General features: G+C 33.2%; 1 protein-coding gene across 1 annotated transcript; it reads right to left on the bottom strand.

Annotated features, from left to right (window-relative positions):
* Nucleotides 1-22,403, bottom strand: LOC106080309 (vigilin-like). Its single transcript, XM_056007502.1, has 25 exons — nucleotides 22,325-22,403; nucleotides 22,167-22,243; nucleotides 19,657-19,909; nucleotides 18,707-18,815; nucleotides 17,507-17,622; nucleotides 17,202-17,414; nucleotides 16,738-16,944; nucleotides 15,601-15,807; nucleotides 15,040-15,147; nucleotides 14,127-14,231; nucleotides 13,901-13,979; nucleotides 13,225-13,364; nucleotides 12,864-13,082; nucleotides 11,911-11,997; nucleotides 11,007-11,138; nucleotides 9,845-10,063; nucleotides 9,625-9,711; nucleotides 9,240-9,374; nucleotides 7,257-7,475; nucleotides 6,571-6,715; nucleotides 5,360-5,484; nucleotides 4,734-4,973; nucleotides 4,319-4,540; nucleotides 3,774-3,992; nucleotides 1-2,946 (listed from the first exon to the last, which is right to left on the bottom strand). Exons 3-25 carry the CDS (start codon nucleotides 19,858-19,860, stop codon nucleotides 2,746-2,748), a joined length of 3,738 nt encoding a protein of 1,245 aa, XP_055863477.1. The 5' UTR covers nucleotides 19,861-19,909; nucleotides 22,167-22,243; nucleotides 22,325-22,403; the 3' UTR covers nucleotides 1-2,745.
* Nucleotides 22,404-23,832: the final 1,429 nt, after the last annotated feature.

The raw sequence follows: 23,832 nt of genomic DNA on the forward strand, positions 1-23,832 counted from the left end.
TTTATATACATTTTAAAATGACATTTATTTTCTTTGAGCCAATGTATGCAACACCAGCAATAAAATATAATATTTTTATATTCATTCTTTATAGTTTAAAAGAACATTACATCCCCTCAACAACAAGGGAGATAACACCTGGACATGGCCAGGCACAAGGGGGAAGGGGGGTAATCACCTAAAGCAGTGCAAAACGAGCACTAGACAAACAAGGATGTCACTTATGTACAATAGTGGAACAGAACATTTTGGACCAGAAATATTTTTATGTTCTATACTTGTATGCTTACACTTATTCGCATAAAAAAAAAATCATTCATGTAATTAATATCTATAACAAGATATTTTAGCCTACAAGGTAGGCCTGATCCAATTGGGTTTTAAAACAAGACATGTCTATCACATACAATTTAAAAAAAAAAAAAAAGTTGAGACTTAAACCCAGACATTTCCTTGAGATAAACCCAACACCCAAGACATGACATGAAAACACAAGAAAGACTTGAAGAAAAAATAATTATATATATAGATAAGTGACAGACACATTTGAAACAATGATGGTGGTTAGAACATTCTAGATCACAGCACATGTACAAACAGTTTATTTATTGATGACCAGATAACAGGGTGAAAAAAAAAAAAGTATTGTGTGTAGGTGTCAGTCCCAGGGACCGAACACACCAGTAAGTATATCAAATGGTGTTCATTGAGTTTCATACCCCCTGCACCCTCTCCCTCACAAAACATTGGAACTCGTGACATGGAATAAATGCATTGGTTTGAGACTCGGAGAATTAATCAAAGTTTATGTGAATATAATTAGCGTGATCACTGTACATGCAAAAGAGAGAGAGAGAGACTGTATCAAAAACAAAGTACTGGAAGCTAGTATCGTAATGAACCATATCATATGGTAGTCATCTCATTATAAGGAAACTTCTGCATAATGCTACATGTAGTCGACCACCTTTCAATTCTTTAGTAGTCAATATGGCTTGTGTAGACTACACGATAAGCCACAAATCAGGTTTACTATACATGGCTAACCATACATCAGGTTTAATAAAAGCTAAATGGATAGCCACAAGTCTTGCATTCAGTACCAGATCAACATAGATTAATAGAAAAAAAAAAACAAGCCTAAAATAAAGGGGTGGGGAGATATTATCAATGTCAATTAGAAGTTTGCACAGAAAATGTTGAGCCTATATTAAACCAAAACATCAGGTCATCATAAAAACTAAATGTGAAAAAAAAAAAAAAAAAAAAAAAAATAAGTTGGATAAGTCTTGATGATGGTGAACATATAAATAACTTCAACAGGTAATGGGTGTGGTGGAGATACATTGCATATTTTCTAAACAACAAAAAAAAAAAAAAAGGGCAATTGAAAACATTCAATTGCAGTTTTTAAAAAATGCTTTGGACAAGTCAGTATATTTGAACTGCACAAAGACAGCTCCCAGTGTCTCGCACTGTAGTCTCTGACTTACCATTGACTACACTAAGAATACAATTCTTTGTAAACTATTTGAAAAAAAAAACAACAAACTCTTCCACTACAGAGACACTGGATGCTTAGAACTGATTCTCGCTTCAACTGACCATTACTTTCACTTTTCCTGTACAGCCATAGAATAATCTGTTTTTAAACTGGCCAAAATGATATCTTTGGACAAATTATTAGAATGCAGAGGCCTTGTAACAAGAATGACAATCACCTTGAAACACTGCTCACTTGTAAATACACCAAAGGTTCTAAAAATAACTTTGCTAAAAAGGTGTAAACAGCTTTGGTTTATCTTCAATCAATTATCTAAATGAGGAAGAAAACGATTTTAGCTAGTTGACTACACACACACACACATGCAATGATTGGCCTTACCTCAAACTCTTATGTGGGACAATACAACTCAAAAGAGTTAACAATTCTACATGCACATGTATAACGGTTTTAACTCTTATTTTATACTTTAAAAAAAAATTGCAAGGCATAAAATTCTTTCAAGCATTTTTTCCCCAAACTAAGCCAACATTAAAACAATCATGGAATGGCTTCTTGGAGGTGTCTATACAACTAACTTCTGAACAAAAGGGTTTTCATTGGACGTGGACAGCCAACTAGCTGCCAAATCAGCCCTGCAGACGTGTGAACTTATTAAGTCATCACTGAACTAGCAAAAAAGAAAATTTCTACAAATCTCGTATAAGGAAACTGAAATAAAATTGCAATAAAAAAAAAAAAAACGACAAACTCTCCAAACTGAAACGCACCAATTGCATCCTTCAAAGATCAAACAAAGAATCAATCTACAGTGAGACACGTACCAGAGTGTTTGAATCTTTAAAAGAAACACTCTTTCGTAACGACCGCGCTCTATCAAACATCAACTAGTTTAACATGCCCATGACACCATCAAAGAAACATAACTTGTACATAAACTGATTACAAATTGTGAATTATTTCCCTGTAATTGTGTGTTAAATTTGAAACAATAACAATTTTTAATGGAACTCCACAAGTCACAAAGAAAACAATATGACAGATGGCTTAGTACCTAAGTCTTATCAATCACTGTGACCAAGGACTTCACATTCAAGAAAAACTAAACACAAATGAAATTAATTGGTTGGTCGGGGTAAAATGAGAAGGGGGGGAAAGATGGAGAGCTAAACACAAAAAATAAAGGCAAAGATTTCAATATTTGCATTCTCAAAGTCATGGTGACAACCTTTGGGGTGGAATTACTTTTTCATGGGACCCCAGGATTTGCCTCTGGGGGCCACAACAGCACCAAAACTTGGGAACTCCTCTTGGCTGGCTGTGTCCGGGGCCCGGTCCCAAGGAGCATCCTTCACAACAAACCCAAGAGTTGGTTCCCTTGGAGGAGCAGGTTCTGAAGCACTTTTACTCGGGGCTCTCTGCTTGTCAACGTAGTCTTGCAACTAAACAAAAAAGTAGACAAACAAAAACAGCGTTGATTATGTAAATAACTGAAATTTATTTTTTTAAAGTAAAAATTAGGCATGTGAATGAAAAGGCCGGAAGAGGAAAAGTGGCTCCAGAGCAGTCTGGGAGAACAAGATGAGCTCTGACAAGAACCTTCCAGGAGGAGGCTGAATAAGCCCAGAGCAGGATGAGTAACTGCCCCACTGGTTACTATCTTTCACAGTTAAAAATTTTCTTTCACAGTGCCCCCCCCCCTTTTGCAGCGAGGTAAAATGTAATCTGCATCTTTCAGACTTGCCTCTATCCAATTTGAAATGTAGGGATTAGCCATATGCTTTCTTATACAGAATACTACACAATTACACTAGGCCCAACTGAGTATTCAATGCAAGGATGATATAGACTTTTCAAGAGAACTATGGGAGAGCTACTGATTGTAATATCTTTCATGACAAGAAAGATAACTTTGTTTATTTTCAGTCTGTATAGAACAAAAACAACTGAGGCAGTTGGGAGTAATCCTGAAACTTTAACTTCTGTGTTACTCGTGTTTGCGCTAGTTTTTATAATCATATTTGCATTCATACTGTAGTCTGTTGTGTTGTGTGTGTTACATATCAGTGGTGTTTTATTACAATAAAACCTTGTATGTAAAAAATAATATAAGGTTATGAGTTGATTCAGTGTTTTATATTTATTTCTGTAAAAATATTATATACACATAATAGTTTTAGTCTAAACTCAAATGAACTTCTATATATCACAGGGATTGATAGCTACTAATACTAATATACAAATCTTCCCAGTGGTATAACAAACTCACATATTCTTCCTCCATGTTCAACAAGTAATCTTTACAGTCCAAGACATTATCTTCTGCTCCTGTGATGGTCACAAGGTTTGGGTCTGCATCATTGGGTCGAGGAAAGCGTATCTCCACTTCAAAATCTTCCATCAGTTTATTGATTCCTCTTCCACGAGTTCCAATGATACGAGGATGAACACGGGCATCAATAGGCACCTCTTCCACATACATGTCCTCCTGAATGAACAGATAGCATTTTATCAACTGCTGTACTTCTAGCATTTTCATATCATGCATATCTACATATCACAGTGTCACTTCTAGCAATAACTTTAAATATAATCATATCATACATATCTACATATCACTGTCACTTCTAGCAATAACTTTAAATATAATCATATCATACATATCAACATATCATAGTGTCACTTCTAACAATAAATTTAAATATAATAATAACATACATATCAGTGTCACTTCTAGCAATAACTTTAAATATAATCACTCTTAATAAATTGATTTTCAGTTTTAATATTCTGTTTGAAGCCAAATGTACTTACATAATCTTTCACAATTTTCAGAATCTCCTCTCTAGCTGCCTCAGCATTTTGCTGGTAACCTGTGATGGTGATCAGACTCGGGTTCTCACTTCCTTTCTCTGGAAATTGAATATTCACATCATGGTTCTTTCGAATGACGGAAATAATATTTCCTTTGCGTCCAATAATCTTGGGATGGTATTTTTCATCCACCTCAACAGTTAATTTAAAACTCTTCAACTCCTGGAATAGAGTGCAAAGTTTACAATGATAAGAGCTAACAAAAATAGGATAATTACTTTCATGTTCATATAACGATCACCTGACTCAAGTGGCCCTCTTCAGTCATAACAATAATGGTTTATAAGTGTCATCTGATCAATATCTAAAGATCTATAACAGATAGCTTATGATCAAAAGTTAAAGAGCAACTGACCCTGTCTTCGCGCTCCTGCTCCAACTGATTGACTCTTTCCAAAATGGCAGCCCTAGCCTTGGACACATTAACTGGTGGGCCTCGCACCTTGACCACATCACTGTGCTCCTCGGCTGCAGGTATAGAAATGTTGACATCAAAGTCCTGCATCAACTTCCTGACATCCCTGCCTCGCTGACCAATGATGAACTTATGGAGCTCATAGGGGACATTGACCTCCTCTATAACTGGTACCAGGTCCTTAAAACAAGAATTGATATTGGGCAAGATTCAAAGGATGATGAAAATATTTGGTGTTTTATTAACAAAGATGTCGTGAAAGTAGCCATGAAAAATTCTGCAATTTGTTCAACTTTCAATCTTAAAGACAAAGCCTAGTGGTGAGGTTTATTAATTAGCTTATCGCATTTCTAAATGTTCTAAAACAAAAGGTCGCCTATTTCAAATTTTGTATCATCTAAACTTCAAATTTGAGCTGCGGTGAATGGAAAGTTACTGTATGCCATGTTAGGTGGATTATCCCTCAAAATATAATTTATTAACACTTTTTGGGAATATAGCTTTGTATAACATTGAAATAATTTTTTTTATTTTTTTTTACAATAGAATGGAATCATGAGACTTACCAACAAAGCCTGCTTAGCACTCTGACAATTGTCTGGTTTGCCAGTGATGATAATGATATCACTCTTACGAGGACCATTGGTATTTTCTTCAGCCTCTCCATTGACCAGTGGCTCATCTGGTGAATCTGCATGGCATGATATATTACATTAAGCATACTTGAATGTAGAACAAACTGCAGTTTAGGACTAACAAATTTAGCTCATAAAAATTAGTGATGAAAGAGAATATAACTCAATTTTCAAAATCTCTACTGGACTATGCCTAAGTCTTATGTGTCTTCACTAAACCAAAATATGTTTTGTAATCAAAATGTTTTCAGGGTGTTCATTGTTTCGCAAAATATTCAAACCTTCTGCATCTGGAAAATCATAAGTCGCTTCTTTGCAATTAAAAAAAAAAAAAAAAAAAAAAAAAGGTAGACTTGCAAAAATGAAAGTTTACACCAATGGTGTAACGGAAACAAATGCAGACAAACTGGCCAAAGATGAGAGTAAGAAAATTCCTCTCTACCCAAAAGAATTAAAGAAAATGATACAAGTGTAGAATAAACTAGAAATGAACCAGCTCTCATCCAAATTACAGGAAAAACTATGCCGATTATAAGCTATCCTGACATGACCAACACAGAATTTTTCACCTTAGAACCACAGAATGAGACTAGATATATTTCAGAAGCTAAAAGTTTGTGGACTAGAAAACAGACCACATCCTTCAAAGCTGTATACTCTAACGAGAGGCCAAAACAAAACCCTTTTAAGGAAGAAAAACTATTTCACCTCAAACAGTAAAATAAAAATAAAATAAAGAAAAAGGAAACTAATTATGCCTGATTCTTCATGGAAGATACAAACTATTGGTTCTATAAGTGTTTGTAAATATGTCAGTTTGAACACAAAAAAGTCAAGAAATAAAATCTATTCATGACATTCAAATAATATTTATATTTTGTTTTTCTGACAATTATTTTATTCATTACCCACCAAAGTATTACAGTCATCACTGTCATGTCTTTTAAAAATATTTGTTAATGTGCTGTTGTTGTTTTTCTTTTGCATTATTATTTAGAATTTAATGGAAAGAAAATGTTTTATCTCTTTCCTTTACTGAAAAAATAAAAAACCAATAAAAAACCTAACTAGTTCATACTATTCTCTTTGAGTACAATTGTAGCTGACTTTAAACCGTAACTGGGCTATGAAATAAGACTCACTTCCATTGGGTAGAGCTGGCTTATCCGGGAACTTGATGCCCACATCATACTGTCTGGTAATCTCTCGGACATTGGCTCCACCACTGCCCATGACAGTTCTATGATCTGCTTGAGCTATCACACACTCCACTGTTACTTGAGACTCCTGGAGTTCAAACACAAGCCCAGTTTTAATAACCTTTCCACAGTTTGGTATGTTTAACTTCTAATGATGAAAAACTTTGTAACATTTTTGACAACAAACAATATTATATTTCTTCTAAGACTTAGTCAAACGCTAATCTAGATACTTGTATTCATACATGTATTCTTTTAAGAACAGTTTGTTTTCTGCTGAAGGACTTGTGAAAATATCTATAGTAAGTTAAAGATAAGTAGGCCTACCCCTTTCTTGCAATCTATAGGGCAGATGATCTTTATGCAGATGATGTAAAGATCATCTGCTTCCATGACACAAAAAAAACACCTTTACTTTCCCCAACTAATGTCAGCTATCCATTAGAGGCATCCTAAAAATAAGAAATTCAAAATCCCATTCTTTGCTGAGATTCAAACCGAAGACTCCTCAGCTTGAAAACCAAGTACTTTACCACTCAGCCACCATGCCCTTGTGCATAGCTGATGTTGATGTGTAAAAGTAGTGCTACAAAAACATCTTTGCGTTTATACATTTTTATATAACATACCAGGTCCTCCACAATTTCCAGAATTTTCTTTTTGGCTGCCTCCACACATTCTTTAGCTCCCTTGATCACAACTCTATCACTGTTAACTCCACTACGAGGGAAACTTACAATCACACCACCATAATCTTCAGCTATTTGTCTTAAGACTTCGCCGCGGCGTGCAACGAAATTGCGGTGATGTTTGGGGTCGACATGAACCTCACCCTCCACAATGTTGTCCTGAAAATTAACAAAAATAATTTTTCATTGCAATAAGCATATCAACATAGATTCTATCACAAGTCAGAAATGTAATTGTATTTGTAACGTCTAAAATTAAAAGAATTACCCATTACTTAGTCTTATTCTCTTATTGTCATTTCTGTGGCACAAAACTTGCCATGGTTCGCTCACGTTTTTTGTCTCAATCCCTCCCAATAGATGCAGCAATAGCCTATTTTTTTATACAGACTTGTAGTATTATTGATAAATTTCTTTGGCTTTACTTCTTGTAGGGGAAGAGAAATAAGTTTCCCTATCTCATACTCAACGGGTCTTCAAAATGTCTTCTAGGGAAGGGGGGTATAAATAAAGCCTGTTTCATTTCTGTCTAAAGATTTGGCAATGTTATGAAACCCTAACTGAAATTAGGTCGCACCATTTTGAGCAGTGAAGACCTTCTAGAGCTCAGCTAAATGATTGCGCCCAAATGCACCATGGAGAATGTCATTATTGAGAGTGTTGTCTGGCAGTGTAAACAAAGTATATCAATCACTGTAGCAAGTTTTCTTCCTGTCTGAAAGTGATTGGACCATTGCAAGTCCGCCAGCAGTCTAGCCCATAGACGCACCTCCACAGCCACCCTAGAACGGCAATAAATAGGTTTGTGACGCTCTCCACAAACTCTTTTCCTTTTAATAAGGTCTGTATTGGGCTTTAGCCCTTACTGAAAGACTTACTGAAAGGAGAGTTTTGATTACCCATATATTTGTTTGTATCGAAGAAACTAAGATTAACTTAAAATTAACATTTATGTCTAGAGAACAAAACCTATGATTAAAGTAATGCATACTTAACATTATTATGATTAAGTAACTTTAAAGAAGAAACAATAGGTTCCTTTGTGGATATTATTTATCTAAATTTAAAAATAGCTTTAAAACAAGGGCAAGTTCTCCACTAATATCTACTACTTGAAATTCCTTAATAAAACGTAGTTTTATTTATTTTAAAATAATCAATAAATATGCGACATATTTGTATTTTTAAAAAGAACATAACATACAAAAGGCCTCGCTTTAGAAGACCCTAAATAGCTATCACACCTATTACAAATATGGTAAGGACCACAGTGAAATTACATTTTACACAGCACTTTTAGCTGGAGACATGAATGTAACAAAGAGCTAGCATGAACGCAAGAGATTTCCCTAACAGAGACATACAAAAAAAAAACATTTATTTTTTTTAAAGAAACTAAGCTGAATGCAAAATGAAAATAGATATAAACTGTATCATTTCAAAATTGTGGGTTGCATTAATCAAGCTTTGTTTAGAAACCAATCAATGGCTCATTACCAAGAGTTTGTGTCCAGGACCGGGTAATTTCTTTTAAGAACAAAAAAAATGTTGAAACTAATTTGATAATGCACTGGATGCAGAAACAAGGGAAGTGGAGGGGGGAGTGAAGACAGGAGGATGAACCAGGGAGGAGGGGGGTGGGATTAAGCAACAGAGAGAAACTGAATACAGATGGAAGTCGAGAGAAATGAAGTGTTAGCCTTAAATTAAATATTAGGCGCCTAAATTTGTGATTTATTTTGTCTAACTTTGACAGGGACACTTAGAAACTGTGAAAAAGGTTAAAAAAAAAAAATAAAAAAAAAATAAAGATATGAAATAAAAGTTACTTGATTTGATAACGTGTTTGGCACTCCTATTGCAGTTGTAAGAAGGATTTTAGACTTAGTGCTTTTCTTAGTGAAAAAATAAAATCAAACTCACAAGACTCTTGATTAATTTCTCCAACTCTTCTTTAGCTTTCTGGACATTTTCTTCTTTGCCAATTATAGAAATTGTTTCTTGGTCTGGGTCATTTTGTCCAGGAAATATAATACGTACGCCAGTGTTTTCTCTCACCTATAAAACCAAATAAATTGGTAAGGGCAATGACTTGTTACATTTAAGCAATAAAGCATATATATAATTTGAAAGAAAGGATATGAAGGAATTTAGAATTTTTTTTTTAATGATAACAGTGAATTTAAATGATACACTAATACCTATGCTAAGACAAGAAAGACACACTGCCCACAGTGATTAGAGTGTCTATTGGAGGTGTCTTGAGTAATGACTTGACAAAATAAAAGTGTGTTCAAAATGTAATTACTTTTCTAATTGTGGCACCACCTCTGCCAATCAAAAATTTGTGGTACTGTGGTTTAGCTTTCACTTCAACTGTATAGCTGGAATCTTTCTGGAAATGGAAATACGAAAATATGCAATGATACAACAGGATAATATAGACCCATCATTTCCCTCATCTGCTACACTAGTACTAAGCGTGGTTCATGCATACAACTTATTTATAATTTACAATGAAAACCTACTCTTTCATTGGCCAACTCTAATAATTGCTGTTTGGCATTCTCCACATCGGCACTTGGACCTCGGATGACCACCTTGTCACTCTTAGTTCCCTCCTGTGGGAAGCGAATCATGACACCGCCACAATCTTCCATTATGGAACGAATAAATCTTCCTTTAGTGCCAATCAGAGAATTGTGCAGCTTGTTCGGGATGTCTATTATGATTTCTTTAATATTGCCCTGTAAAAGATGCAGAGTAGATAAATGTTTCAAATCCAATGTCTTAAATGCTAGAGGAGAGATATTAATGTGTCCATTTAGTTTGCATATGTTTGACTAGAACTACAGTTGACTCTTGATAATCTAATGAATACTGGACCAGATCACCATGGGTTTACAGTACTTTAAAAGAATACATATCAAGAAAAATCTATTTATGATAAATCAAGATACTCTACTAAACTTTCAAGGATATAAAATAAAAAATTGTCAGAAAGCAAAAGAAAAATTGACCTAAAAAGGCAAAACATGATTTTCAGCTTTCATGCATTCTAAACATACATACTACAGTATGCATTAATTTCATGAATTTATGATGACACTGCGATAGATTAGTATTAAATTAAAAGGATATCTTACCTAAGTTTCAATATTTTGACTATCATAAAAATCTTGTCATGAAACATTGTAAATGTAGCAAAAGAATATCAGAGCTTTAGGGTGATAAGTTCACTCAGGTTCAAGTGCACATAGATGCACTAATGACAAAGTGTAATAGTAAGTAGCAAAGTTTCCCTTTCAGATCTTGCAATCTATAGGGCAGATGATAATTAGCTCATCTGTTTCTTTGGCCAACGGTTAACGAGCAGTGTGTCAATGACTAGCACAACTAATGGCCTTTGCTTTCACACTAAAGTTAGATACCTATTAGAGTTAAAGGAATCAGGGGCACCCTGAAAATCCAGAAATTCAAAATCCCTGTCTTCACTGAGATTTGAAACCAGAACCCCAGGGTTGAAAGCCAAGCACTTAACCACTCAGCTAACAACAAAGTGTAGCTACCTAGTAATTGATTCTTACACATCAGTACAGTGTATGTAGAAGACCAGTAGCCTATTAAGAATTATTGTAAAATTGGACTCCTTGTAAAACTTATTGAAAATATGTACGCATTGGTTCTTACCATTTCTTTCTGGATTGCCTCTATCTTGGCCTGTGCCTTCTCTACATTGGCTTTCTTTCCTGTGATGGTTATAACATCACTTTCACTTATTTCACTAGGAAGGTCAATTTTTGTATCTGTTTCTTCCCGGATCTGAAAAAAAAAATAGAATAAAATAAATTGAGGAAGTTGATATAGAACATATTTCATAATATATAATAGTCCCAACAGTACTAATTGTCCATTAAAAGTTGTCAAGGATTTCTTTAAAAAAAAAAATCATTTTGTTAACCAGTATTCTCAATTTACTTAAGAACACTCATGATAAATGAGTTCTCGTTGGCCATTATTAATTGGCTACTCAGAACATATAATCACATTTATGATGGCAACACATTTTTTTGTTACATTGGTGCTTTTAACAATTCATCATTACTGTACTAGTTATTTATTTTGTCTGATTCCATTCTTTCTCTCTTTAGTAGCTAGGCTCACATATTTATGTTTGATTTCATTACTTCTCTCTACAGAAGAAAGGTTCACACACTTATTGGTTGTATTTTCCTATTTCTTTCTTTTTTTTTTTTGATTTATGTCATTTTGTTGATATTTTCTTATTTGCTGCTATATAGGATTTAAACCCTCATCTAACAGTTCATAAAAATACAATAAACATACATAAAGTTAGCCCAGCCAGATTAAGTAGAAACAAAGGACATTTGGGCCACGAGGCTTTCATTAGCTACAAACAAACTAAAAATATGCTTTAGTTGTAAGGCTGTTCTAGTTTATAAGTGTGTAGAGATAAATATAAAGAAACGTATCCTGTATTTTTACATAATAAAATTATTAGTAGCTGAAATCTACAACCGAATGGAGAATACTTAGCTATAATCTTGGCTAATCAAGAAATGAAAATCCTTACCTTCTTGATTGTATTTCCACCTTTGCCAATGATATTCTTATGGAAATCTTTAAAAATGTGCACCTGAGCTTGATAATTGTTTTCAACCTGGAAATACACAAGATTCAAAATAAATTAATCAGAAATAAAAATCATTAAAGCCATTTGATAAATTATGTTCACTTTAACCCATGAGGCATCCTCAGCTGATTTTAACTGGCAATGTGTTTGCGTCTAAGGCATCTAGCTATCTTCAAACTGCTAATTTTTATTAGTAACTAATAATTTTGACTAAAATTTTTATAGAATTGCCAGTAGTTGTTTTTTCTTTTTGTTTATCTTATGTTAGTCCTCTATATATTATTCTCTTTTTCCATCATGGCTATTATGTTTACACTTAAAAGTTCACTGGGGTTTTTTTATCCAACATTAACATTAAACCAGTTTCTATCTAGTGAATTTAGATTATATGAAATAAAATCAAAAATAAATGTCAAAGATGTTTAATATAGGGCTACAGAAAAATGCTGGTGATCAGACACCAGGGGAAAAAAAAAGACAAACGAGTTTGTACTGTTACAAGTCAACACTGGCTGGCAAAAGGAGAAACCTCTCAGTACAGTGAAGAGATGAAAGCTGGGCCGGTTCGTCATAATGTAAGACATGACTCACTGTCATAGGTCATCCTTCTTAGTAGGATATCTAGAGAGAGGCTGGTCTATTCATTTATTTTGTCCAAAGAAAACTGACTGGACAAAGCAAAAAGAATGGACCAACCTCTCTTAAATTCCTGCTAAGAAGAACTACCAGGAAAAGTGGAGGGATTTGGATAAGCGAACTGTAGCAGCATCGTTACAACAAAAGTCAAGGGTCAAATCAGATGAGAGTCCACATCTGTCAAATTAAGGAAAAACTAATCCTTTCGGATTCTCTTACACATGGAGAAAAAAAAATTAAAAAGTTGGAAAACTCACCAAATCCTTAACCAATGTCTGCAAATGTTTAAAAGCTTTGTCCACATCATTTTTTGGTCCACGTAATGTGACTACATCACTTTTCTTGCCCTGGTCAGGGAATGTGATCTGAACCTGGTTAAACTTGTCCCTAATTTCCCTAATGCTCTCCCCTTTTGCTCCAATGATCTGGCGATGAAATCTATGCTCGATGATGATATCTCTAGTTTTTTCATTTTCCTAAAATGTAAAGAATTACACAACAAAAATATTTTTGAAAATTTGTGAACATTTAGATTTCGTACACATCACTCATCATCTACAAAAATCTATACATTAGGTAGGCCTTATCAAACTAATAGCTAGGTCTCTACATACTTACCATCCTATTAGCCATTTCTAACAATTGTTCTTTAGCTATCTTCACACCTTGTGGATCTCCCTCTATCCTAATAATGTTACTATTGTCACCATCAGATGGGATTCTAATAGAGACACCAGTTTCTTGTTTAATTTTACTAACTGCAAACAATTACAAAAAAATTAGAAAGAGCATTACAAACAAATTGGTATTCACTATGTAGTGTTTATAAGACCCAGACACATAAGCAAAAATCCCCAGATGCCACAGAAAGTCTGTTTACTAGCTTCATGGGTTAACAAAGATAAAAACGCTAAAACTAAAAGTTTTTTTTAAAGACATTGAATTTTTCTTCATATACACATTGTTCTTACATTGCTAAGTCAATTTTTCCAACTATGACTAAGGAAGTATCATACCATTTGTTAATGGTAACATTACTTGTCAAAGTCTTCTTTAATATTCATTAGAGAAGTGGCTGGGCGGTGGAGAGCTTGCCTTCCGCAATAAAGGGACTTAGGTTCAAATCCTATCATACCATTGTATTTTCAGTTTTGAAAATTTTATAAGATGCACAAAGAAAGCAAAATGAAACAAGTTTCAATGACCAAAGTTGAACCAGGGTTAATCCTAAATCAAGTCCAGGTTAACAGGCACAGATGCACATGGTAACTTAAGAACTATAGTAAACACTTACTGTTTGCACCACTTTTCCCTATAATATGTTTGTGGAATTTCTGATCTACTTGAATTTCAGCAAAATCCATGCGTTTGACCTAAAAAAAACAACATCACAAAATATATGCACAAGTCCATAATTTAGTTTTTTAATTGCTATAAGTTAAAAATCAGAATAAAAAATTTAAAAAAAAAAATGGCTTAAAGTCAGCTAATCAAGCAAAAGCTTAAAATGACATTCTCACCAAATCTTTCACAAAGGCATTTAGTTTCTCAACAACTTTAGTGACCTCATCTGGTGGTCCTTCGATAGTGATCTTATCTTGGCCTTCAGTAAATTCAATATGAACCTGGAAATACCAAAAGAGAAATAGCTTTATTCCAATATAATATATCATTGATCTATACTTTTCCAGATAGGGATTACTACTGTGAAAAGGTGACAATAAAAATAAGCCCTACAAAATATATTGACAATAGCTATTCAAAAATGGGGTTACAAGTTATACCGAAATGTAGTGATAATGATTTTTCGGAAAAAAGAAGTCACAATTGCTAAAAGGTAGTGATATTGTTCTGCACTTGAATATCTATACCTAAAATCAGTCCATTTCATACAATTTAATATACACATTGGAATCCACCTTTTGAAATGAAAATGGATAAAAATGTCCAGCTCTGTGTTTTTTCATATTATTGGGTACCGATAAAACGTAGAACAACTTTAAAAAATGTTCCTGTTCTCTTAATGATTGGCATTTTTCTTAAGGACATCTAAAAATTAGATAAAATCGCAAGTTATAAATGTACAGAAATAGTTTAAAATTTTTTTGTTTACAAATAGTTTCAATGAATGTGTTCTTATTTGAATGTCATTCTATGACAAACATATTTGACTGACAATCGAAAAAGATAAGGATTTGAAGATGAAAGAAACAGAGGCCAAAAAGATTTTTAAACATAAACCTGATTCTGTGATAGCCATATCATTATTATTAAGAAATATAACCCGTCTGAATCTGTGATTGCCATTTCAGAATTATCAAGAAATGTAACCTGTCCAAATTAACTATTGACCAATAACAATGATGTAGTCATGACATTTGAATGAGATTATCTTTGAGAACTCTTCAGAGTAAGTAAATATAAAATACATACACTTGGAAAGTTTTCTGTGATCTCTTTAATATTGCTTCCTTTCCTTCCAATGATGAACCTGTGTAGCCAAGCTGGAGCAACCACATCAGAGAACACTACACTGTTGGCCTACAATGAGGGGACAAGCATAATGTTTTCAATCGCTTTAGATAATCCTTGAACCATATACAAATCAACATAAAAATATGTTTTTTACATTTAGAATAAAACTTTGTCAGTGAGAAAAAATGTAAAGCACACACTCAGCATTAAACATTACACTAACAAAACAATGTATCTTGGTTTTGAAAACTTGTTAACAAAAAAGATTTAGTCCTCTAAGCAATAAACATGTTTATAAACGTGTTGATTTTTTGTTAATATTATTTTATGATTGAATGCACAGACCATAAGTATTTTGCCACATATAACTCAGTGCTTAAAAACTGAGCTGTGGCATGTTTCAAAAAAGCTATTAAGTGACATCTTTAATATTATTCATTATTATTATTCTAGACCTCAAGCATCTCATTGTTTTTTAACCCAATATTTAGATTATGTCAAAGTAAATCTTCTGCTGACCTTGCTATAAACCTCTGTCAGAGCCTGACCCAGTTTCTCCTGTTCACCTCTGAGCGTGATGGTTTCAGAAGGTGAGTTTAAATCTGGTACTTCCACAGAGACTCCAGTGGTGGCCAGTATTTCTTGAATGTGGGCATGGCGAGGACCTACCACATACTTGTGTTGTGACTTTTTTACCTCCACTGAGACTGTCTGGCATTTTCTTTTCTGCACAAAAGAAATTCAAACAGAATGGTATTTCAGACTAACATTTAATCAGAAATATTGCAAAGGCTGAGCTTACCAGAATTACATGGGAGGGACTGTAAATTAGTGCACAAAACTGTTACCTTAAAAAGGAATATATATGTATGTGACTTCTTACAATAAGTAATTATAATCACAAAGTTTGTGACCTTATGCATGTGTCTCCTTACAATAAGTAGAATTAAAATTAGTAAGGAAAGTAAAAAGTAAGTAGAATCAGAAAATTTTTATGTGACTCCTTACAGTAATTAGAATCATAAAGTTTGTGACCAAAAGTGTGTGACTCCCTAACAGTAATTAGAATCACAAAGTTTTGAAGCAGTAGTACTGGGTCAAAATAGGATGTATGGAATTAGAACTATGAATTGCTGTCCACGCCTACTGATATCTTGTTCATGTAGAAATGAAACTAAAAGTGAAGTTGCAGCCAGTTTTTAAATAAAGCTTATGAACCTCTGTACGACATACAAAATTTATATTTATTTCAGTCTGTTATATATATTTTTTTATTGAATTAACCAATGGTTCAAAGAATTTGAATAATTTATTTGAAGTCATGTTCCTTAATTGCACATCAAAATGTTCATTATTTGTAAAAAGAATGAAAACAAGTTTAATATGATGTTAAAAAGTATAATTTTAATTTTCTGTAGAAACTTTAATGCTATCAAAAACTTATAAGATATAAATAATTATGACAAAAATATTTTTTTTTAAATGGTTAATAAAAACAATTAGTGTTATTCTTTTAAAACTGTCCAATAATGTTTCAACCGGTTTGGTTATGAGATCTTGAAGTTCTTAAATCAATTCTATCAATTGAATAATAAAAAATCTACATGATTTCTATTGTAGTGACACAAAAGTAATTCATTGGAAATGTATGGTTACCTTTTCTTCATAGATTGCCATCATATTTTGTTTACATTTGAGAACACCATCTTTCTCTCCAGATACTACAATCTCATCCTTGTGCGGGGACACACTGATCTTGGCCCCAGTTTCTTCCATCAGTCTGTTCACATTTTCCTTGTTTGGGCCACACACAAATGGGTGGTACACTTTGGGAATAGGAAGCCTTTCAAACGCTAGTTTGGCCTGAGAAGAAATTGAGTTTTCAATAATCAATAGCAAAAGATAGCTTTCAACAAAATAAAGAGAAATTACAATGTGGCTCAATTAACCAAAAGTTGTATTCTTTTCTATATTATTCTTTTCCTATTATTGCATCTCTCTGATTATTCATAAACAAAATTGCTTTTTACTATTGAATAAGCTTTCTTTTTGTTTGAAATAAGCAAGTTATTATGTTTTCTTCCATTCATGTTTGACTTTAACTTAGACTAATGACTAACCTGTTCCTCATGGATTGCCTCAATTTCATGTCTTGCCTTATCGATCCCCTCCTTCGAACCAACGATTTTTATCTCATTAGGGTTAGACTTGTCATCAGCACGAGGGAGAAAGATCTTTGTCGCAGTAGCCAGCTCGATTTCCTGCAGCTTCTTGCCACTCTTGCCAAGAATGAAGCGGTGATATTCCCGAGGGATGTTAAGCACCGTGCTGGCCTGAACACAAAAAAAAAAAAGATATATAAACTAAGGATAAAGTTTTCAACTTTTGTTTAAAAATTTTTTTTTTAAAATAAAAAAGCACAAACCTGAGTTTGAAGTCTATTGACAACTTCACGCCGAGCCTTCATTACAGCATCCTGACGTCCGTTAATCACAACTGTCATGCTTTGATCTCTAGCCAAACTTAATTCGATTGAAACCCCTGAAATCAAATTGGTCAACTGTTGAGGTCATTGGTTATAATTGCAATGAAAAATATATATTTACACTATTTGATAAATTGTTTTAAATCTGCCTGCAAAAATAAGTGATTCATTTAATCTAATCTTCAGATCAAATTATGTATTTGAAGTTTAGAATAGTATCATCTGGATTTTAGTTTTCTATTTGTAAATTACTTTATGCCCAAAATGATGTTTTGAATCGAAGGGATAATACAAACTATTTAATATACTTTTCAAATTAACACTGGAATTTTCAAAAAAAAAAAAAAAATTAACACACAATCATGTTTGAACAGAGCCGCAGTGGCTGAACAATAAAGCGCTTGACTTCCAAACCGGGGGTCCCAGGTTCAAATCCTGGTGAAGACTGGGATTTTTTTTTCCTGGATTTTTTGGCGCCTCTGAGTCCACCCAGCTCTAATGGGTACCTGACATTAGTTGGAGAAAAGTAAAAGGCGATTGGTCGTTGTGCTGATCACATGACACCCTCATTTACCGTAGGCCACAGAAACAGATGACCTTTTCATCATCTGCCCTACAAGGTCTGAAAGGGGAACTTTACTTTTTTTTTTTCCCCCTTGTTTGAACAATCAAATTTCTATAACCTTTTTAAGTTTAAACAATTTTGCAAAAAATGATGTTGACCACATAACTTGTTCAAGTCTAAAAAAATGAATGCCATTTCAACTTTCATAAATCAAGCTTTTTCGCATTTAAAAAAAAAAGGGAATCTCTATAGATACTAGAGGACAAAATGTTTTCTTCTAGCATCTTTTTTTTTTGTTGGTATATACTTTAGCACTTGCTATACATATTCTGAGCTCTGATAGAAAACATAAAGGCCCAAAACTGTTTCATTTGAACATTACATAATTTTCAACTCAGAAATCAGTATTATAACTAGAGAGTCGGAAAACCTAAAACAGCTTTGAGCTGAGTAAAAGCATGAACTATTTTAAGATTTTAAGAAAACCTTTAAGAAAGCTCTGAATTGAGTTGAAACATGAATTATTCTAAGGTGGAGAAGGAGAATCACAAACATAAGACCAATAATTATGTTACCAGTCTTTTGCATTATTTCCTTGCATATCTTCATTTGTTCACTTTCTTCTCCGAATTGACGTTCATTCATTTCTTTGAACTTGCGCTCTTCCAATGGAACAGTGAAAACCTGGACAGTTTAGAAAAAAAAAAAAAAAGGATAAATCAGACAAAATAAAAGCATATTTGTTCAATGATGTCAAGCCTTCTTTACATTGATGCTAGTGGCAAATCATGAATACGACTAGCAATGTGAATAGCGAGACAATTGGCAATATTGTTTACTTTGCTTTCAAAGCACCCCACATTTAAGGGTTTTGAATTTATATTCAATATTTTGATGATGAGTGTAGTTTCACTTTTCTAAAATACTTTTACTTACAAAAAGGGGTGAATCCTAATTATGAAATTAATTATATACTTAATAATCTTATTTTTAAATTAGAAATCAAAAGGGTGGTATCAATTTAGAATTCTTTTAAATCTCTTGGTAATTCAAATTTTTTCCCCTTACAGAAAGATATAAACATTTCAATACAAAATAAACTAATCTAATAAATAAGATAAGCAGGTTTTCTGTCCAGGGCTTTTGCAAGAGAGGATTTGAGCCTCTCAAGCCCTCACTCTAATGGAGTTTGATGATGATGATGAATAAATAAGATCTAGTTTTGTTTTTGTTTTACATTTTCTGAATTCACATCTAAACAAAAACTAAAATTACTGTACAAGACAGGAAAACTAAATTGACCCTATGTGTGTATAAAAATAAAATAGCAATATTAGTTTTAGTTTTCAATCTTCTATAATAATTTTAAATATTTTTCCATGAAATAAAATGGGTATGAAAACCCTTACTTCTTTTGTTGCAACAAAATAAAATTTGAATATTTTTTGGAAATAAAAATGAGTCTAAGGAAATGTTTAAATTAAAAAAATTCACATCACTGAAATAAGTAAAAAAAAACAAATACCTGGGTACATTTAGACTGACGTGTCAAGAATTTTGGCTGCCATGCTCCCCCAGGAGCAATAGATGGTGCAATCGGTTGTTCAGAACGAGCATCATTGGGTGGCAACTTAGGGAAAGCATTGTCATAGGTTGGGAACTCAGGCTCAAATGCCTGAAGGTCCACCTTGCTGGATGTTGCGCCATCACCATTAGTATTGGATGCCATGGTTAAGAAGTTGCAGGTTTATGTAGACTTGCCAAGTCGAACAGTACAGCTAAAAGAGAAAACATCATCTAAATGTTAGCGCAAACATATACATAATATATTTATATATATATTATTTATATATATGTATTTAGTTTAAAAAAACAAAAAAAAGGATTGTATAGTGTGTTTCAATACATACACATAGTGCTTTGGCCTAATCTCTTTTCTGAACTCATCAAGTACAACACTATAGCAGCCTATAGCATACTATAATTCAATGTTCTAGTATTAAAGTGGTCTCTATCTACTTTGGGATTTAATATCTGCTAACTAGCCGTTTCTCTGTTTTCAATTATTATGAAGCAAAATATTTACTGATGTATTTCTGCTATTTCACTGGTTTTACCATTTTCTTTCTGATTTCATCATGTTGTACAGTAATTTATATATTTCGTACTTTTACATTAACAAAATATATATAAAAAATTTACACTTAAAGCTCATCATAAAAAAAAATACAAGTTTTTTTTTTTTTTTGGTATTTATGAACATTAACGAAGGACTGTTTTAAAAGGAACATGTACAGTACCTGTACAAACCAGTGTGGGTAAGGTTATTAAGGGAATAGGGAAAGTGTTATGTGTGAGGAGGGGTGTTACAAAATCCTTAAAAAAAATTTACAAAAAATAATAGGATCTCTACTTTGCAAATTTTCTTTAATCGCTGCTGGATTCTGGGAAATAACTCTCAAAATAAGTGAGGAAACAGTCTTGAGTTTAAGTATGTAATTTATTTTTTCAAAACTTAAAAAACAGTTTGCTAGTAAATCATTGCTTTCTAAAGATAATCAATATATAGATTATTGCCCTATGACCTGTGGTTAAAAAAATATTCTAGTTTTAATGTAAGCAGTTTCATAAAATTTTCAAAATGACAAACTTTATCTAATAAAACCTACATTTTTAAAAAGAACTTGAGAAAAAGATTTCCCACCATATATATAAATATATATAAAGGATAAAAGGATGGTGTCCGCCGTTACTAGACCTAGTAAGAAAAGTAAGACCAGGCTGTTCTAACAGTTATTCTGTCCATTATGAAATGTCCACAAGTTGAGTGAGTTTGGTTTAATGGTTACACAATATATATAAATATACAAGCAAACAAGATGTTTTCATTTCAAAGAGGAAGCTGCCTTCTTTACTATCTTTTTTTCAGAGTGTGTTTGTAATTGGGATAATAGGTTTTAAGAATTTGACTTAACTGAGGAGATCACTTTAACGCTAATTGGGTTTTCTTTACATAAAAGCATTTCAGAAAATGCACAAACTCTACTAGAGATAAAAATAAAGTACATTGCTAATCACTTATAAAGCTGTTCAAAACAGACCCTATAATAATTAAGACATATAAACTAAAGGAATTGCCCAATTTAATTAGCACAATTATTACAGAAAACATTAAGAGCCTTTCATTTTATGGTCAAACTCAAAAAAAAAAGATAAAAGATTGTTTTGGATTAATGCAAAAGTGGAACAGATCCCCTACAAGAGAAAGTGATACCTATTACACTAGCCAATAATGAAGTGTCTAAGGAAAAGCTGATGCAGACTCTACAAAAGTGTGCCACTCAAAAGTATGTCAAATGATCTATTGGTGGTCGCATTGTATTTGTACAGCTCATTAGTCATTATCGACATATAAAGGGGGCGTGGCCATATTCTATAACATACCTAATCAAGAGAACTGAATATTTGTTTTATTGATTCATGAATCACACTTTTCTTTAAAATGGCTGATATTTTTTTATGTAGGGTCTAGACGCACATTTAATTAATCTCAACATTATATCTACTCTAAGTTCTAGAGATGATCTTGACTTTTAACATGTATGTTGTTAAGCCTGCAAAATTAGGCAACTTCTTAAATAATATCTAAAAGTCTCAGTTTAGCCTGGGTTAATCTAAAATTTATAGTTTGGGACAAAGTCACTTTCTAGCTCTAGGCCTATGACACTCTAGGGTAGGGCCTGTGCAGGCCCAGGACCAATGCAAGCATAAATGAATCATCATATCATGATTATCACTTGTTTGTCTAGCAAGAACAACAAGTTTTTTAATTGAAAAGCTTACTTTGAGACAAAAGACTTATTATCACTTTTTCCCCCTTATATACATTTAACACGTACACAGATTTATCGTTGTAAATATAGACTATAGTACATACTAACAATAGGATAGGCCTACGCTACCCTAGAACATAATGTTATTCTATAACATGGCTGCTTCCATACTTTTCATGAGGTTTAGTTTACGTATACTTACATGTACTGTGTCCGTAAAAGTCCGTCCTAAAAAATCGGTATCGCTTCTCTAGTCCCCACTGTGGCTGAATATTTCATCTAAAAGTAATGTTTACAATAATTAGTTGTTAGCAAAAACATTACAAGAATCTATTAAAACTGTTAGGTTTCATTACTTACCAACCACGAACAGGAAAGGTGAGAATATGATGAAGAATATTGCTACGTTGCTATATCCCTACGCAAATGTAAACTCCTTTGCTAGAAAAATGTTCATTGGTTAATTTTCTGAACTTGTGGCAGTATTTTTCTGGATAAGCCAATAGAAAATATCTTCATTTAAGAATTCTTGAAAAAGTATTTCTGTTGTTTATTTGCAACTAAAGTAAATTTATACAAAAAACTAAAGTTAATTGAAAATAAGCTTAGATAAAATATTATTTTGCGTTGATATATGCAATATATTGATATATTTTAATAACATAAAAGTTTTTGTTTTATTATAGGTCATAGTTTAAAGGTCAACTAAAAGACGTAGGAATAGTAGTCACGTGGATGTGTCTATTTTTGGAACAATCACAAATTAAAATAAATCTGTCAACAGTGGACAATACTGGATGATTCAATAAGGGCCGGCGAATTAGATTCGAGATCTAGAGATCTAGCTCTAGCCGCTAGCTAATACTTTCGTTACGATTCATTCAGAGTTCAGTAGCGGTCGCCTCTTTAAATGACAATAATTACCGTAAATGTGATTGGTAGGCCTATTATATTCATTTACCAATTTACATTTAATAAAAGAACTTCAATGTGTAATACTAAACACATAATATCACACTCTCGCAATAATGGAATCACATAAATCTGTTATGGTCGAGAGGCTAAGTGCGCTTGAACTTGGCTACCTAGAAGGGGGCTCGAGGTTCGACACCCGACTCGGGCAGAGTTGCCTAGCAGCACGGAACCCCCCCCCCCACACACACACACACACTGGTCCACAAATGAGATTGGACAAAGCGCTCTGAGCATGCTATAAGTAGGAAAGTAGCGCTATATATAAGCTATAGGCCTATTTATCTTTATTATAAAATTATATCAATATTCCATGCTTCTGGTGATTTACAATCCTCTACGTAGACTAAGCAATTTTGACATATGGTTTATATTCCTGTAAAAGTTGCATTAGCGTGAACTTAACTCGTGTGAATCTATAACATAAGGATGAGTTTATAAATTAGTCACTTATAGTGTATTATACATATATTATATATATTTCACTGCTGCGAAAATTGACTCGAAGAAAGCGTGTCCAGTCAAATAATACTTTAATACGTGCACCGACAACTTTCTAGAACTGAATGTCACAAAAACTAAAGAACTTCTAATAGATTTTAGAAAGAAAAAACAAGTATACGTGAACTGCAAATAAACACTACATTTATAGAACAAGTAAAGGCATATAAATATCTAGGCGTTATCATCAACAACAAGCTTTCATGGGAAGACCACCTTGGACCTCTGACAAAGAAAACAGCCCAGCGACTCTATTTTTCTATACAAACTCAATAGCTTTAAACTAAACAAGAAGATCCTTGAGACTTTTTACGGCGCAACTATACAAAATCTGCTAACATACGGAATAGCTTGTTGGCAAGACAACGCCTCTTCTAAACTGTTGCGACGTCTAG

The sequence above is a fragment of the Biomphalaria glabrata genome, chromosome 13 (genome assembly GCF_947242115.1).
Source record: "Biomphalaria glabrata chromosome 13, xgBioGlab47.1, whole genome shotgun sequence".
Taxonomy (NCBI): domain Eukaryota; kingdom Metazoa; phylum Mollusca; class Gastropoda; family Planorbidae; genus Biomphalaria; species Biomphalaria glabrata.